Source organism: Mesocricetus auratus, unplaced genomic scaffold, assembly GCF_017639785.1.
Source record: "Mesocricetus auratus isolate SY011 unplaced genomic scaffold, BCM_Maur_2.0 Super-Scaffold_15014, whole genome shotgun sequence".
Taxonomy (NCBI): Eukaryota; Metazoa; Chordata; class Mammalia; order Rodentia; family Cricetidae; genus Mesocricetus; species Mesocricetus auratus.
This window is the reverse complement of record NW_024429186.1, coordinates 51594284-51610951: the sequence shown is the minus strand read 5'-3', so window position 1 is coordinate 51610951 and position 16668 is coordinate 51594284. Positions and strand designations below refer to the sequence as shown.

General features: G+C 41.6%; 1 protein-coding gene across 2 annotated transcripts; it reads left to right on the top strand.

Annotated features, from left to right (window-relative positions):
* The first annotated feature begins 680 nt into the window (after positions 1-680).
* On the top strand, positions 681-9213 carry CUNH14orf28 (chromosome unknown C14orf28 homolog). 2 transcript variants are annotated; one of them, XM_040743020.1, is made up of 5 exons: positions 681-955; positions 2898-3422; positions 5179-5268; positions 6365-6499; positions 7362-9213. In XM_040743020.1, the coding sequence occupies exons 2-5, from the start codon at positions 2899-2901 to the stop codon at positions 7543-7545; spliced, it is 933 nt and encodes a 310-aa protein (XP_040598954.1). In that variant the 5' UTR covers positions 681-955; position 2898; the 3' UTR covers positions 7546-9213. The 2 variants fall into 2 exon arrangements, with proteins under 2 accessions (XP_040598954.1, XP_040598955.1); XM_040743021.1 differs by lacking the exon at positions 681-955 and adding an exon at positions 1060-1242.
* The last annotated feature ends 7455 nt before the right edge of the window (positions 9214-16668 follow it).

Sequence of the window (16668 nt, the reverse complement as noted above, 5' to 3'; positions counted from 1 at the left end):
TGGCTCTGGAGAACCTATTCCTCACACTGGGTTGCCTTGCCCTACAATGGGAGGAGCAGAGGAGTGGATGGGGGAGGGGGGAAGGAGGGCAAACTGCGGGTGTGATGTAAAATAAATGAATAAATTTAATTAATAAAAGAAGAAACCCTGTCTTTTAAAAAAAAACAGAAACAGCTAATTGTGGCTAATCTTAAACAGTATTTAAGATTTTTTCATATACATATATTTAAATCAATATCTCGCATAGTTATAATATAGTGAGGGGGGAAAAGGGCCTTCGCTTTGTGGGTTAGGGATCCCAAAGATCTAAAATCAAGACTCGTCCAAAAAAACAAACGGTACCTAAGTCAAAAAAGGTCAAGGTTGCTACAGTCCAGACATCAGTTCCCCAGGGAAAACCCAGCCCATTTCCGGCTGCCCCACCCACCTTGTCACGCTGGACCCCGCCCCTCTCCAAGAGGACCCGCCCTCCTACTCCCAATCCTGGCTCGGATCGGGCGAGTCTGAAGGCTGTATACACACACACATACACACACACGCTCACGAGCACACACGCGCGCACACACGCACACACACACCCGACACGCGCACGCCGGGCGGGGCCTTCGCGCCTGCGCAGCAGCGCGGCCGGCGGCTGGCCTGGCGGGGCCGCGGGGGGAGGGGACGGCCCGCGGAATCCTGCTCCGTAACAAGCGACGCGCCGCGCCCGGCGGTCCCGGCTGCGTGGGCCGCTCGGGTGGGGCTGAGCGCTGCGGCTGCTGCGGTGGCTGCCGCCGCGGCGGGCGCGATGGAGGCCGTGCCGGAGCCCCGCACGCTCGCCGGGGGCGGCCGAGGCAGCCGGAGGGGCTGGTAGATGCGGCGGCGGCCGCGGCGGCGGCGGCGGCCCGGGCTCTCCATGAGCGAGCGGCGGCGGCGACGGGTGCGGCGGCACCGGCGGTCTTCGGTCCCGCGGGAGGTAGGCGCGGAGGAGCCGCCCGCGGCCCCGAGGCTGGGCCGCGGCGGCGGAGGGAGGGTGGGCGTGGCCGCGCGGGCGTGGACCCTCCCCACCCCCGGAGGACTGCAGGTCCTGCCCGCCCCTCCGTAATGCGGTGCTCGGTTCCCGCGACAGGTGATCGAGTCCTCCGGGGAACTCCCTGTGACCCTTGGGCATGACATCGCGAGAAAGGGGTCATGGTGGTGGTGAAATTGAGGTTGGGGAGTTTCCCTGGCTCCGTCCTACTGAAGGAGCTGGGATGGAGGCAGGTAAGAGCCAGAGAGTTCGTCCTCCAGTGACTACGTGCCAGAAAGTCACGGCTATCTCAGTAAAGCTCTTTGCAGCCATCGCTCCTTCTTCTTTTTCTTCTTCTTCTTCTTCTTCTTCTTCTTCTTCTTCTTCTTCTTCTTCTTCTTCTTCTTCTTCTTCTTCTTCTTCTTCTCCTTCTCCTTCTCCTTCTCCTTCTCCTTCTCCTCCTCCTCCTCCTCCTCCTCTTCCTCCTCCTCCTCCTCTTCCTCCTCCTCCTCCTCCTCCTCTTCCTCCTCCTCCTCCTCCTTCTCCTTCTTTTTTCCAATTTTTCCAAGTTTTACTGCAACTTACATTTGGACAACTGACCAGCTTATTGCTGGAATTTTTAGTGTGCTCAAGGTCTTCCAGTGTCCGCCTTTGAAGAGTTAGGTTCATGCCCTATATGTGAGCGTTGCAGATTATAATCATTGCTTTTCAGAGCTGTGATTATTCTTCATTTGATCACATCCAAGACATAATTTGAACAGAAACACTAAGGATTTATTCTTCCCTTTCCAGTATAATATTTAGGAGTCTGAACTCAAGCTCCTAAGCCTTGCTACAAAATTATTTAAAATTCAAGAGAAAAATGAAGATCCTGAAAAGTTTTTCTCGTCTTAAAAATGTTTGAATGACTTGTTGTTGTTGTTGTTGTTGTTTTCATTCTAAATGAAACTGGCCTATTTTTATTAAGAAATGTGTTTCCTTGGCTTCAGATTTGCCACACTCTATTTCAGAGTAATTGATGAGAGCCAGTGTGTTAACAGACTATATATAAACACTCGTATTTCAAACTAAATATAGTACCAAGTAATTTAGAATGCAATATCTTGTCTCAAGTGGAAAAGAGTTTAATGCACAACAGAATTTGCTAGTACCACAGAATGGTTTTGAACTTAATTTTGGACGTAAAATACAGGTTTACAGTTGTGTTTGTGCTGTGTTTAGGATTGTGATATTTGAAAAGAAATTGGTGGCGCTCACCTTTAATCCCAGCATTTGGGAGGCAGAGGGAGGTGGATCTCTGAGTTCAAGACCACCCTGGTCTACACAGCAAGTTCCACGACAGCCAGGGCTACCAGAGAAACACTGTCTCTGAAGAAAAAAAAGAGAGAGTAAGAGACTGACTTTAGCCATTTCTCTCTCTCTCTCTCTCTCTCTCTCTCTCTCTCTCTCTCTCTCTCTCTCTCTCTGTCTTTTATTGCTCAAATATACCCCCTTTTCTTACAAATAAACCTTACTGGCGGGCAGTGGTGGCGCAAGCCTATTAACCCCAGCACTCGGGAGGCAGAGGCAGGCGGATCTCTGTGAGTTCGAGGCCAGGCTGGACCGACAGCCTCAAAAACAATACAGAGAAACCCTGTCTCGTAAAACCAAAAAAAAAAAAAAAAAAAAAAACTTTCCTGTAAAAGTAACGTTAAAAAGCAACATTGTAATTTATAGTTAATTTTTCCAAGTAAAGTGAAGCAACTGTTACAAAACAATTTCAGTAAGAACTGTTTTTTTGGTTTTTCTTCTTTCTTTTCTTTTTTTTTTCTTTTGCATATGTAACACATGTAGGACACAAACACATTTATTTTCATTTATATGTATCATCTTCCATTACATGTTTCATTTTGCACTTTTAAAAATGCAGGATGAAGACACTGTTTGAAGAGATCAAAGCATCAATTAAAAATAACTATAACCAAGATCGATCATTTTGGAGGCCTGTTCTTCCTTGGGGAGGAGTTTTCACTATCAAAGCTGGCCGCAAAGCAGTATCCTGTACACCCCTCTATGTTGAAATCAGACTGAAAAACACCTGCACCATAGATGGATTCTTGATGTTACTATATGTCATTCTTAATGAAAATGAGAATTTCCCCAGGGAACTCTCTCTCCATTTTGGCAGGGAGTTTGTAGACTGTTTTCTTTATTTAATGGACACCTACAGTTTTACAACTGTGAAGCTGCTTTGGATTTGGGACAAGATGGAAAAACAGCAATACAAATCTGAAGTTCATAAAGCTTCACTAATAATTGATTTGTTTGGGAATGAGCATGATAATTTTACAAAAAACCTTGAAAATCTCATGTCTACCATTCAAGAGAGTTACTGTTCTAACTGGCGCTGTCCGACCCGAGTGCAGGAAGATCAGCAGCGCACAATTAGTATAAAGTAAGTTGCTCTCAATTCTATTATGTTCACATTGCTTTTTTAATGATCTTTGCTTAATTGCATGCATCTCTGTACGAAACCACCTGATAACTTCTTAGTAGGAAAGAAAGAAATTATCCAATATGCAAAGTGAATCATTCTTGGTCCTAGTTTACAAAGTTCTTTATGTCAAAGATTGAGCCTCTTAAATGTTTAAACTTTAATGTTTTAGAGTGTTTTATCTTTTGAATGGTCCTCTGTCAAGAAGACATAAACAAGAAAACTAAAAATACTCTTTCGTGGCAAGGCCAGAGAATATTTATAGACAGAAATTCCAAATTTGGCTTCTTGTATCTGGAGAGGATGTGACTGGGAGTCTTTAGCATTTAGTGCAGACGGTGCTGGGGTAGCTGAGTGTTTTTGGCTCTCAGCGAGAACATGGACCTCCATGATGCTGAACGATGGTGGGAAAGCCACACTGAGAAGACCTGGTGGAGGGACGGTAAACATTAGCTGTCTGGGGACTGGTAGGGAAAAGGACTGATAGCACAAGTGAATCCAGACATTTCCAGACGTGAATTTGGCTGTAGTCTGGGAAAACAGCTTCCTAGTTTGGAAATGTACATTGTACATAAGCATATGCTACCTATTTTCCTGTATTACTAATAAGATGGAGTTGATTTGAGACCCATCAGGGGGAGTTTTTTCTGTCATAATGGACTAAAGTGCCTAATAATTTAGGGTTTTTTTTTTGTTGTTGTTGTTGTTTTTTTTTTTTTTTTTTTTTTGCTTTTTACGAGACAGGGTTTCTCTGTATTGTTTTGGAGGCTGTCAGTCCAGCCCGGCCTCGAACTCACAGAGATCCGCCTGCCTCTGCCTCCCGAGTGCTGGGATTAAAGGCGTGCTCCACCACTGCCCGGCAATAATTTAGTTTTTTAAATTAGCATCTTGTCAATCTGTAAATGTTTCACAACTATAATTCTGTGTTGATACTGTTTTGTATTTCTCTGACTTATAATGCCTTTCATCATACTGTAGAACTTTTTAAGCTTATTTTTTGCAATCTTCTATTTAAAGCAGGCTCTGAAGTTTGCAGAGCAAGCGTCTCTAGGAGATGAGGCAATGAAAGCAGGGCACAATTGTTAGTGGGTTTACTCTACTAATCAGCTGTTGTCTGGAGTCTGCATACAACTTTCTGCTCACCAGAACTCAACTGCTGAGGCACATTGTTTTTTAAGTTAAAGAAGCAATAACTGTGTACATCAGGATCAGTTTACAGAAAACTTTATCCATGCAATATTTATTGAGTTCAACTGCTTCTAGAGTGTTTGCCTAACACACAGGCCTGGTCAGGTATACTCTTTTTTTTTTTTTTTTTTTTTTTTTTTTTTTTGGTTTTACGAGACAGGGTTTCTCTGTTTTGTTTTGGAGGCTGTCGATATCCACCTGCCTCTGCCTCCCGAGTGCTGGGATTAAAGGCATGCGCCACCACCGCCTGGCGGGGTATACTCTTACATGACTGTAATGCCAACATGCAGGGAGTTGAAACCAAAAAAAGGACCATTGTGAGTTTGAGGCTAGCTTGGGTTACAGAGTGAATTTCAGCCAGCCTGGGCTAAAAATGAGATCCTGTCTTAAAACAGCCCAAAACACACAGATATCACAGGTTCCATATCATTTGTGCTGTTCATAATAACACTAGCCTCTAAAATTTAGCATTCCAAAAATGTACTGAACTGTTGAAGTCATTCTTACTTGCATTTTGCTGTTATTGTAGTCCTCCCCAAGAAATTCCCCATGGAAACTTGATACGACTGGCTGTGGATGAGTTATTCTGTTCCAAGATTGAACTTTGTGAAGAGCGTGGGTGAGTATAGGATAGATATTTCAAAATATATCTATTGTGTCATAAAGAAATCCAGACTGGTAAGCTCTTGGAAAACAGCAGTTCATAAACATATATGTAGCCTAACAGTTTTTCAATGTTCCTAGTCTAGTTTAGTATGTTACATTTTTGTTATCAGATGTAAATATACAACATGATACTATTGCCCATTGATGAACACAGAGCAAACACCTTTTTTCTTTTTCCTCATTGCTGAGTAGGTACAATAAAACCTTGGTTAACCGGAACCTGACTAATCAGGACTCTCAATTAAATGGACTTTTTTCTGCATTCCTCATTTAGGAGAAAGGTAAATGAAAACTAAAAATATTTAATACAATAAAAAAAGTCAAAAGGGGTATAAATGTTCCAATCATTTAGCAATTTCTATGTCTACATTATTTTGTGCATTAGAAGTTAATATTTGGAAGAATTGTCCTTTAAAACCATAAAAGATCATAAAATAATGAAATAAAAGATACAATGATTATTTTTAAGACCAAAAAAAAAAAGAGAGAGAAAACCTACATACTTTAGTTTAGCAACATGTACTGAAGCATATGATTTTCTGGTTAACTTAGTGTAGTCAGTAGTGTTTGTCAACCAGAAGTCTGCCCTGAGCATTCCGGTTAATCAAGATTTTACTGTAAAGTTGTATTTTGATCCGTATGCTTAATATTTATTAATACGAGAGAGAGAAAGAGAGAGCATTTGCTTCATGTTAATAGAAGATCCTAAACCTAAAAAGGTGGCATTTTCTCCCTCAGTTATTAAAACCATCTTGAAGAGGAAACTGTATGTATAAATAACAGCTATTACAGTGGTTCAACAGATTCATGCTTTTATAACTCTTAATGTAAACAGTCAACTTCTGTAGGAGTTTTTGAAGCATCGCTTCTAGTATAAAGAACAGACTATATAAACCTCCAGGACTAGGAAAATAAGGTAATAAAACAGTCATACCATTACCCATTATAATAGAGTAACTATGCTTACTCAGAAATTAAATACAGTTCAGAAGTGTTAAAGAGCCATTTGTCACATGTATGATAATGTTCCTGACTCATTTTCATTTTAGGTGTGGTGGCTTAAGAGAATTTTCCCAACGAATTTTCTGCCATGGGGCACCCCCTTTTGTTGTGTTAAATATGCAGCATTGGAAACCTGAAGATCTGGCATATGTACCCTATTACTTGGATTTATCTGATCACAAGTAGGTAGTGTTTGTTTTATTTGCTCATTTTATGAAACTAGAAAAAAACTGCCATGATTTTTACTAGCCATTAAGAATATATTGTTTTTGGGGTTTTTTTTTGGTTTTTTTTTTTTTTTTTTTTTTTTTTTGGTTTTTCGAGACAGGGTTTCTCTGTGTAGTTTTGGAGGCTGTCCTGGCACTCGCTCTGTAGACCAGGCTGGCCTCGAACTCACAGAGATCCGACTGCCTCTGCCTCCCGAGTGCTGGGAAAGAATATATTGTTACCTGAACATGGTGTCACACACCTTTAATCCCAGTGCTCTGGACTCAAAGACCTGAGTTTGAGGCTAACCTGTTGTACCTAGGGAGTTCTGGACCAGTCAGAGCTACACAGTGAGACCCTGGTTAAAAAAATAATATGTTGAGAGAAAAATCAAGGCTTTTCTGGATTCTGAGATTTTGAATTCTGGGATCAAAGTCCACTATGAGGAAGCCTGTTACTAGCATCATGCATAATAATTAGACTGCTTTCAAACCTAGTCCTGCCTTTTACAAGCTCTGTGACATCTATCAATTGTCTTATTGATAAAAGCAGAAATGGGGATGGAGAGATGGCTCAGCGGTTAAGAGCACTGACTGTTTCCAAAGGTCCTGAGTTCAATTCCCGGCAACCACATGGTGGCTCACAACCACCTTGAATGAGCTCTGATGCCCTCTGCTGGCATGCAGGTAGAAGATTGTATACCTAATAAATAATTAAAATATTTTTTTTAAAAAGCAGAAATGATAGTGTATATCTAAAAGTCGATGCATTTTTTAGAAGAATGACTTAAGGACTGTTTATCCTAACAATTTTCACACATTGTGCTATAATGTGCAGGTATTTGCTGGAAGGTGCCACTCTGTTTAACAAAGAGGAGCATCATTATTCTGCAGCCTTCCAGATCGATGGACATTGGATGCACTATGATGGCCTCAGAAATGTGAATTTAATTTTGTTAAATAAACCCCCAGAGTTTCTCCTCTTGTCATCATTGGTTTATATTCGAGCAACAGAGAAATAAATATAGACTGATGCTGAATAAAATTGTTCTCCCGCTTGCCCATGCTCCCTAGATGAAGGGCTCTTGTTCTGTATATACTTGGTATCCAAGGAAACAGTTCAACTATACTAGTTTCAGAAATGTATTTTTCATTGTTTTGCCCCAGGTAAATGTTTTATATGGAAGATCTATGCAAAAAAATGTATTTTTAAGTATTTTCTGGGTTATTTTTATATAAGCATATGTTATGTTCAAATAAAATGTATCTCGTGGCCTTTGTAATTTTTATTTATATATACCTCAACAGTTTTTGCAGTTCTATCTTTAAATCTAAGAAAATACTTGTCATTTCAATTCCAAATTTTCCTTTTTAGATACCTGAGTAAATCCTAGGGTAAAAGTCAGTGTTTTGGTTATCTGACTGTATTTCTTTGCCTTACCTCCAAAGTGCACTATTGGATTTAGTAGGATTTGAATGTACGGCTTATGGATGGTTTATTTTACCCATTGCTTAGTTTGTTTTACCCTTTGCCAGTTTCCTTGTAGCAATTTAAAAACTTATATGACAATTTTCTATAGATTAAATCATTTCTTTGTAATAGCAAGTTACTTAATGCATTCCAAACATTAAGTAAACCCTGATTTCAGTCACTGTAAGCATTACAACACATTACATAGCAATCCTAAATATCTTATCATTAAATGTAGCAAAAATTCCCCAGTAAGTTGTTTTGCAGACATGGCAACTATCAGAAATATTAGGCAACTGGATATTTATTAGTGTTGGACTAATAATAGAAATGTGTTTATAATACTTAAGAGGAAAATTGGGTACCTAGTAATATTTTTTTCTAGTTTTTTTATTGTTGCAGAGGAAAAAAATTTTTAAAAACCAGTAACATCTGGCTCTCTGGAAATTGCTCATTGACATCAGGAGGCTTGGGTTTGTAATGCCATGGACACAAAGTCACAGCATTTTACAGTTAGCAGAGCTCCCTGTTTTGTTATAAATAACCCAAAGCTGCTCATCGTTTTGCAGTTTGAAGGGAAAATATTTTCAATGAAGACTACTTGATGAACTATTACTAATTTTAGTATTTACATTACAATAATAGAACATTGTTTATAATTGGGGTTGTGACTGGGTGCCGTATATCTGAAGACTTCACATGACAGAAGAGTTCACTGCCAAATACCAAACTGCTAAGGTTTCATTATAAATCTTACATTGCTGTGGCGCAGTGTTGAGATACCATGCTGTAAGGATGGGACAATGTGGCTGAAATCTTGCTTAACACTGTCTCATTTAAGTAAATATTATTAAAATTATTTTTAATACAAGAATAGGAATGGCATTTTTTAAAACATTACCCAGGGCTTATCTAAATAAATCCCCTAATATGGTAAATGGAATTTGATTTACAGCAAGCTTTTCTAGTAACAGTGTATTGCATGAGTCAAACTATACAAAACATAGATACTAGTGTATACATACATACATGGTATGGTTACGTTATTAGTGACTTTTAAGTGGTTGATGCAGATTCTTCAGGGAATTGCACTTTATTTGGAACATTAGTTTATTGTACAATGACTTACCTACCTCACAGGGTTGTTGTGAGGGTTAAGATGTTACAATTTTTACTACCTTGAACATGCTAATAAAAATATTTCTACCTCTTTTGTGTATAGGCAGTCTTCCAGATTGTCTCTTACAAACTTTTTACAATTAAAAAAAATTATATATGTATTACTATATCACTAAAAAATTAGGAGTAGCTCATATTACTAATGTGTGGTGGGATTTAAATATGGCTTCTAGGCCCTGAGTGGTTGAAGAGCAGGTCACTGGCTTTTAGAAAAGAAATTACCCACAACTGGCAATCAGTGGATAAAATCAAATGAGATCAGCTAGAGTATCTATAGAATGTGACGGTGGGCCGGGCGTTGGTGGCATGTCTTTAATTCCAGCACTCGGGAGGCAGAGACAGGCAGATCTCTGTGAGTTCAAGGCCAGCCTGGTCTACAAAGCAAGTTTCAGGACAGGCTCCAAAGCCACAGAGAAACCCTGTCTCAAAAAACAAAAAACAACAACAACAAAAAAAAAAGAATGTGATGGTAGAGAAGAAGGATATTCTTTTTAAATCAAACACCTTTGAGAAACAACCAGAAGAAAGGGGGTCAGAAGAAAGGGGATATTTTCTTTAATCAAAATGCCACAAACTACCACCTAAAAGGAAAGAAGTAATTTCATATATTTGTCTACATGTGGGTGAGTTACGGTGAGCGGTGTCACCTCCCAACTTCTGCCAATCTTAGATTTTCTTCCTAAAAATGATTTTTATGCATGTGTATTTCTATGTAGTGTGTATACATGTATGTATTAGCTTGACAGAAAAGGTGTGTATGCATACATTCGTGTGTGCATGTGTTTGCATATGTGCACGAATGTTAACTTTGTCCACAACAGAAAAGCTTGTGTATGTGTGTGTGTGCGTGTTTGCATATGTGTGTTAGCTTGTATGCACTGCAGAAAAGGTATTATCCTGGTTAAATAAACAAGTCATTGTGCAGTAGTCGCCCGAGTTCTTGGATTAGACTGAGTGCTTGTTTGTATTATTCAACATGTCTTGCTCAAATTTTCTGTAAATTGAAATTTGGGTGTCAAGTTTTGGTTCTATTTAGGTTTTGTTTTGCTTTGTTGTTTTTGCCAATTCATCCATTTGAGGACGTCTATTGAGAAAGACATGGCGTCAGCTCAAGAAGCACGTACACCTGGCTATCCCACTCCTAGAGATGCCAAGCCTAACTGAGATTGGCCATGCTCTCTTTCAGATCTGTGTAGCTTTAGCAGCTCTTGGTGGTTGCTGCTGGGGTTGAGGATGATTCACCAATCCTGTTGTCCCTTCAGTATTTACTTTCTGGGATTCTGCAAAGGAAGTATTTCAAAGTATTACAGAGCAATCATTTGATTATCCTGATACATTATGTAAAAGAAAGGCAGTGGAAAAGGTTACTCTTTGCTTATTTCTTTTCACCTTAATGGACACATAAAACTTTTTCCATATAACTGTTTATTCATTGGGAATTTCACATCATGTACCCCAATTTCACTAATTTTCCAGTCCCCTGATATCCGCCCTTACAGCATCCCCTCCAAAACAAAATTTTAAAAAAAATCAAACCAAACCAGCCAAACAAACAAAACAACCTCTTTACTCCTAAATCTTTCCCTAATACCTCTTCATTCATCATAGTGGCCCTGGGAGTCACAGTGTGTCACACAGTATACCCTTCTGTTCAATGAGCTTTACTGGCAGATGCTCATTGCAATGAGTCATTGATCTGGTTCAAGGCCCCTGGCTTATGGTACATTATCATCACTAGACTCACCAAAACTCCTCTTGGATATCTGCATGGAGATCCTGTGGGTATTGTTCCATAAGATCAGTCCCCTCACTCACGCCAGCAGGTCCTAGATGGGGTAGATGTTGGGATTGGCCAACCCCAGGTCCAGTTGTGAGCCTGGGTGTAGCTGAGCTACTCAGTCCCAGTTACTGGGGCCACCTATATCAGGTGAGGGGCAGAGACAGCTCTCCTATGCCCATGCCAAGAGGGCCAGTTCTCCCACACCCGTGGTGAGAGGTGGGGTCATCTCTCCTGAGTGGGAAGGGGAAAGTTCGCCCATAAGGCTTAGAGCTAGCTCTCTTGCTGCCATATCCAGTGAGGGGCAGGGCCAGCTATCCCAAGGGTCAGGGAAGGGTGGTACCAGGGGAGCACGGCCCTAAGACACATGTTTCCTCTGGTCTCCTGTGGTAACATGGGCAGCAGACATCAACCCAGACCCCAACTGCAGCAGAACCACAGACCTAGACATGGCCCCCTCGGCAGAAGCTCAAACCTAGATGAGACTATGGCTCTGTGTGGCAGCACGGGCCACTCCTATCAGCATGGCTCCAGCAGCAGCATGGCTCTCAGACACTAACAAGGCCACAGGCTATGGTCCAGAAACGAGCATTCACATAGACTTTGGTGGTAACAGGAGACATGGACATCAACAAAGACCCTGACTGCATCAGGGCCACAGACCTAGCAATGGCCCTCAGCTGCAGCTCTGGCCCAGTTGTCACAATGGCACTGAGTAGAAGCACAGGCCACTCCGATCAGTATGTCTCTGGCAGCAGCATGGCCTTTGGACACCAACAAGGCCCAGCCCCTCGGCTTCCATATGGTCTTTGGTGGCAACATGGACCATGGACGCCAACACAGACCTGGCTTGCAATAGGACCACAAACCCAGACAAGGCTTTCAGCATCAGCCTAGACCTAGGGATCACCATGGCCCCAAGTGGCAGAGCAGGCCACTCAGATCAGTATGGCACAGCTGCAGCATGATTCTTAGATCACAACATGATCTCAGGTGGCAGGCCAGAGCCCAGATATCCACACAGCCTTTGGTGGTAACAGGAGCCTAGGACATCAACTCAGACCTTGGATGAAGTATGCCATGGACCCAGACATGAGACTTAGCTGTAGCTCTGTCCCAGACATCACCATAGCACTGAGTGGCAACTCAGGTCAGTATGACCCCTGTGGAGGTAAGGTGTAAAGGGAGGCTTTTTCCTTGAGAGAAGCCTTCTTGCCAGCCTGGTTCTAGAGCCGCATCAGTCCCAAATAAACACACAGGAGGCTATATTAATTATGAAGATGTTGGCCTTGCTTGTTTCTTACTGGCTAGCTCTGTCTTAAGTAATTACCCCATAATTGTTAATCTAAGTATGTCTCTTACCAGAGAAGTTTCCGGGCTTCCTACCCCATAGCGTTACATCTCGACTCTCTCGTGTTTCTCCTTCCCAGAGTCCTCCTGGACTCCTAGTCCTACCTATCTAGATTCCTATTGGCTCAACAGTGCTTTATTGACATAAGACTTCCCCAACAGTACGGCCCTTAAACATCTACATGACCACAGATGGCAGGCCAGACACTGCGCATCCTTGTGGTTTGGGCAACATGGGCCATGGATGTAAACACAGACCCTGGCCATTGTAGGATAAGGGACCCAGACATGGCCATCTGAAGCAACTCAGAGTCAGACATCATCACAGCCCCAGTGGCAAACAGGCCTGCCACATCAGCCCATTCCTCACCACCGTTACTGTTTTCCCTTTCTCCACAGCACATGAACCACCCTGCTTCTCTTTCTCATTTCTCCACCACATGTTTGCTCATCATAATGGCACCAACCCACTGGGCACCACAAGGTACCTGGTGGGACCATGGATGCCATCCCATCAGTTCAGGTCTTGAAGATCTAGACTGGTGTGTAGTTGGCTGGCACCACATTAAACTTTTTATGCATTTGTTTGCTCATTTGGAGACAGAATCTCATTATGTAGCCCAGGATAGCCCAAAACTTGGCAGCCATCCTGTCTATGCCACTCCAAGTACAGGGGATCTCTTGGTTTTTCTGAATTGTGTAGTATATTACCCATAGTCACCACACTGCACAATAGAGTACCAGAATTCATTTCAACCAGCTAATTATAACTTACTACCCATCAATTGATATTGCCTCATCATATCTTCCCCTTTACCAAAACACTATTATATTATCAACTTCTGTGAGGTCAGTTCTTTTCAAATTCCACATATGAAATCTTACTCGTGTTTGTGTGTCTGGCTTATTCCAGTTGACATACTGACAACCAAACCAATTCATCCTGTTTTAAATTACAAGATTTCATACTTTTTAATAAATGAATGGTATCTTGGTTAGGGTTTCTATTTCTTTGAAGAGACATACACTGACCACAGCACCTTTTTCTTTTTCTTTTTTTTTTTAGAAAATTACATTGTTTAACCTGGTGGTGGTGATGTTCGTCTTTAATTCCGGCACTCGGGAGGCAGAGGCAGGTGAATCTCTGAGTTCAAGACCAGCCTAGTCTACAAGAGCTAATTCCAGGACAGCCTACAAAGCCACAGAGAAACCTTGTCTTGAAAAACCAAAAAATAAAATTACATTTTTATTAATTTTTAATTTATTTTACATACCAACCACAGTTTCCCCTCCCTCCTCTCCTCCCATCCCCTCCCCCATCTCCCTTCTATTCCCCCATCCACTCCTCCTCCATCTCCATTCAGGAAGGGGCAGGCCTCCCATGGGAGTCAACACAGCCTGACCCATCAAATTCAGGCAGGACCAAGCTCCTCCTCACTGCATCGAGGTTGGGTAAGGCAACCCAGCATGGGGATTGGGTTCCCAAAAGCCAGCTCAAGCACAGGGAAAGGTCCACAAATAGACCAAGCTACACAACTGTCACCCACATGCAGAGGACCTAGGTGGGTCCCACGCAGGCTCCCTAATAGTTGGCCCAGAGTCAGGGAGCTCCCACAAGCTCAGGACAACTGTTACCCACAGCAACTCTTTTTTTTTAAAGATTTATTATGTATACAGTATTCTGCCTACACATATGTCAGCTCACCAGAAGAGTGCACCAGGTCTCACTCTAGATGGTTGTGAGCTACCATGCAGTTTCTGGGAATTGAACTCAGGACCTCTGGAAGAGTAAGCAGTGCTCTTAACCTTTGAGCCATCTCTCCAGCCCCAACAAAGCAACTCTTAAAAAGGAAAACATTTAATTGGTGCTGGCTTACAGTTTCAGAGGTTAAGTCAATTATCATCATGGCAGGAAACATAGCAGCATGCAGGGAGACATGGTGCTGGAGAAGGAGCTGAGAGTTCTTATATCTTGATCCACAGGCAATAGAAGGAAAAACTGTATTGGGTATAGCTTGGGCATGTATGAGACCTCATGTGAAAGGAAATGAGTCACACCAAGGATGCCAGGGAAAAGGTAGTTGGATATTTATTCAGATAGAGAGAAGTAACCGGGTCAGTGTTCCATGGTCTCCGAACCTCAGCCAGAATTCAAGAGAAGAGAGCCCACTCCTGTATCCTCTTTTATCCTTGATATCTCCCACATACCTGTGACCATGCCCCAAGGTTGCATGGCCAGTGCTGCAGGTATGTGATCCCTCCTTACAACTTCAAAGCCCACCCCCACAATGACACACTTCCTCCAATGAGGCCACACCTACTCAACAAGGTTATACCTTTTAAAAAGGGGGAAATGTGATGATATTTTGTTTATGATCTAACAAATAAAGCTTGCCTGAATATCACAGTGCAAAGCTAGCCACACTAGTTAGCCATAGAGGCTAGGCAGTGGTGATATACAACTTTAATCCCAGAACTCAGGAGAAAGAGACAGATGGATCTCTGTTAGTTCAAGACCACCCTAGGCTACAGGAAACTGATCCAGTCTAAAACAGAAACAGAGTTCACACCAAGGTGATCCCAGCACTTGGAGTGACACACCTTTAATCCCAACACTCAGGGGACCGAGGCAGACAATCTCTGTTAGCACAAGGCCACCGTGGACTACACGAAACTGATTCAGTCTAAAAGTGAAACAGAGATCACACATAGGTGATCCCAGCACTTGGAGTGGAATGCCTTTAATCGCAGCACTGAGGAAGTGGAGACAGGAGTGATAAGTTGGGCAGAGAGAGAAATATAAGGTGGGAGGAGACGAGAGATACAGTCTAGGCAGAAGGCAATCTGAGGAATAGTGTAGTCTAATCACTAGTAGGTTGTTACCTTACTGGGGAGATCTGAATTTTAAATTTTGTTTGTTGTTTGAATATTTCTATGGACTGTAGTTCTTTGTAAGTACTATTAGTGTCTCTTATTCTTTAAGTATGCATTTTAGCTATTCATGTTTCTAGAGTATGAAAACTATTACAAGTATGTTTAGAATACTATAATTTTGGAAACTCGGAATTCCTGGGAATGTGAGGATAGGATGGGGGAATGCATGTGTGTGTGTATTAGATCATTATCCATGATTCTTCTGATAGACAACTAGGTTGGTTCTACTTCCTTGCTATCATAAATAGAATAACAAATATGGATGTACATATATCTCTATGGTAGAATATGTAGTTCTATGGTTATATAACCAAAAGTGGAGTAGCTAGTTCACAAAATAGTCCTTCTTTTAACTTTTTGAGGAACATCCACATTGGTTAATCACACTGGTTGTATTAATTTGCAATCCCACCGAAGTGAACAAGGGTAATCCTTTCTCAACATCCTCTCCAACATTTGGTGTCAGAGTTCTTGACAGTGGCCTTTCTGACTGGGGTGAGGTGGTATCTCATTATCTCATAGATTTTGCATTTCCTTAATGACTAGGAATATTGAACACCTTTAAAAGTAGTAATTGGCCATTTGTGGTGTTTTCTTTTTTCGAGTTGTCTATATTCAATTTATTATTGACTGGTGGGTTTTCTTTTTGCCCTTGGTGTTTAACTTTTTATTTATTTATTCATTTATTTATTTTTTATTTATTTGGTTTTTCAAGACAGGGTTTCTCTGTATTGCTTTAGAGGCTGTCCCGGAACTCACTCTGTAGACCAGGCTGACCTGGAACTTACAGAGGTCTGCCTGCCTCTGTCTCCTGAGTGCTGGGATTAAAGGTGTGCAGCACCGACACCCGGCATGGCGTTTAACTTTTGCAGTTCTCTATAAATTCTGATATGAATATTTGTCTGAAGTATTATAGCTGATGAAGATTTTTTTTCTTCCTTCTATTGGCTGTGTGTTCTGCTGAGTTTTCTTTGCTGTGTGGCTTCAATCACTTGTGTCTCAGGAATGTGAATGCTCCATTACCTCATTAAATGCTTTTTTCCCCACTTTATATTTAGCCAGATTTGTTGAACTTCTTTGCTCTTAGAAAAAAAATTACATATAAAAATTTGAAAAAATTTAAAATATTGTCAAAGTTACCAAAATGAAAGAACTTTACAAGAGCTTTTCTGAATTAATCTATCCATTTGAATGATTGTTCCATCTTTTCTTTTCTTTTTTTCCTTTTCTTTCCTTTTTCTGAGACAGGATCTCCCCATGAAGCCTATGCAGGGCATGGTGCTTAGTCCTTCCTGGTCTTGAGGTCTGGTTTGGCATGAGAAGGGTTTCCGCATTCCATTGAGTTTATTTCAGATTCTTGCAATTCATCCTATTATTGTTCATCACTCCTCTTTGACATAACTGTCCCAAATGAAAGAACCATCTAGCAAGTTG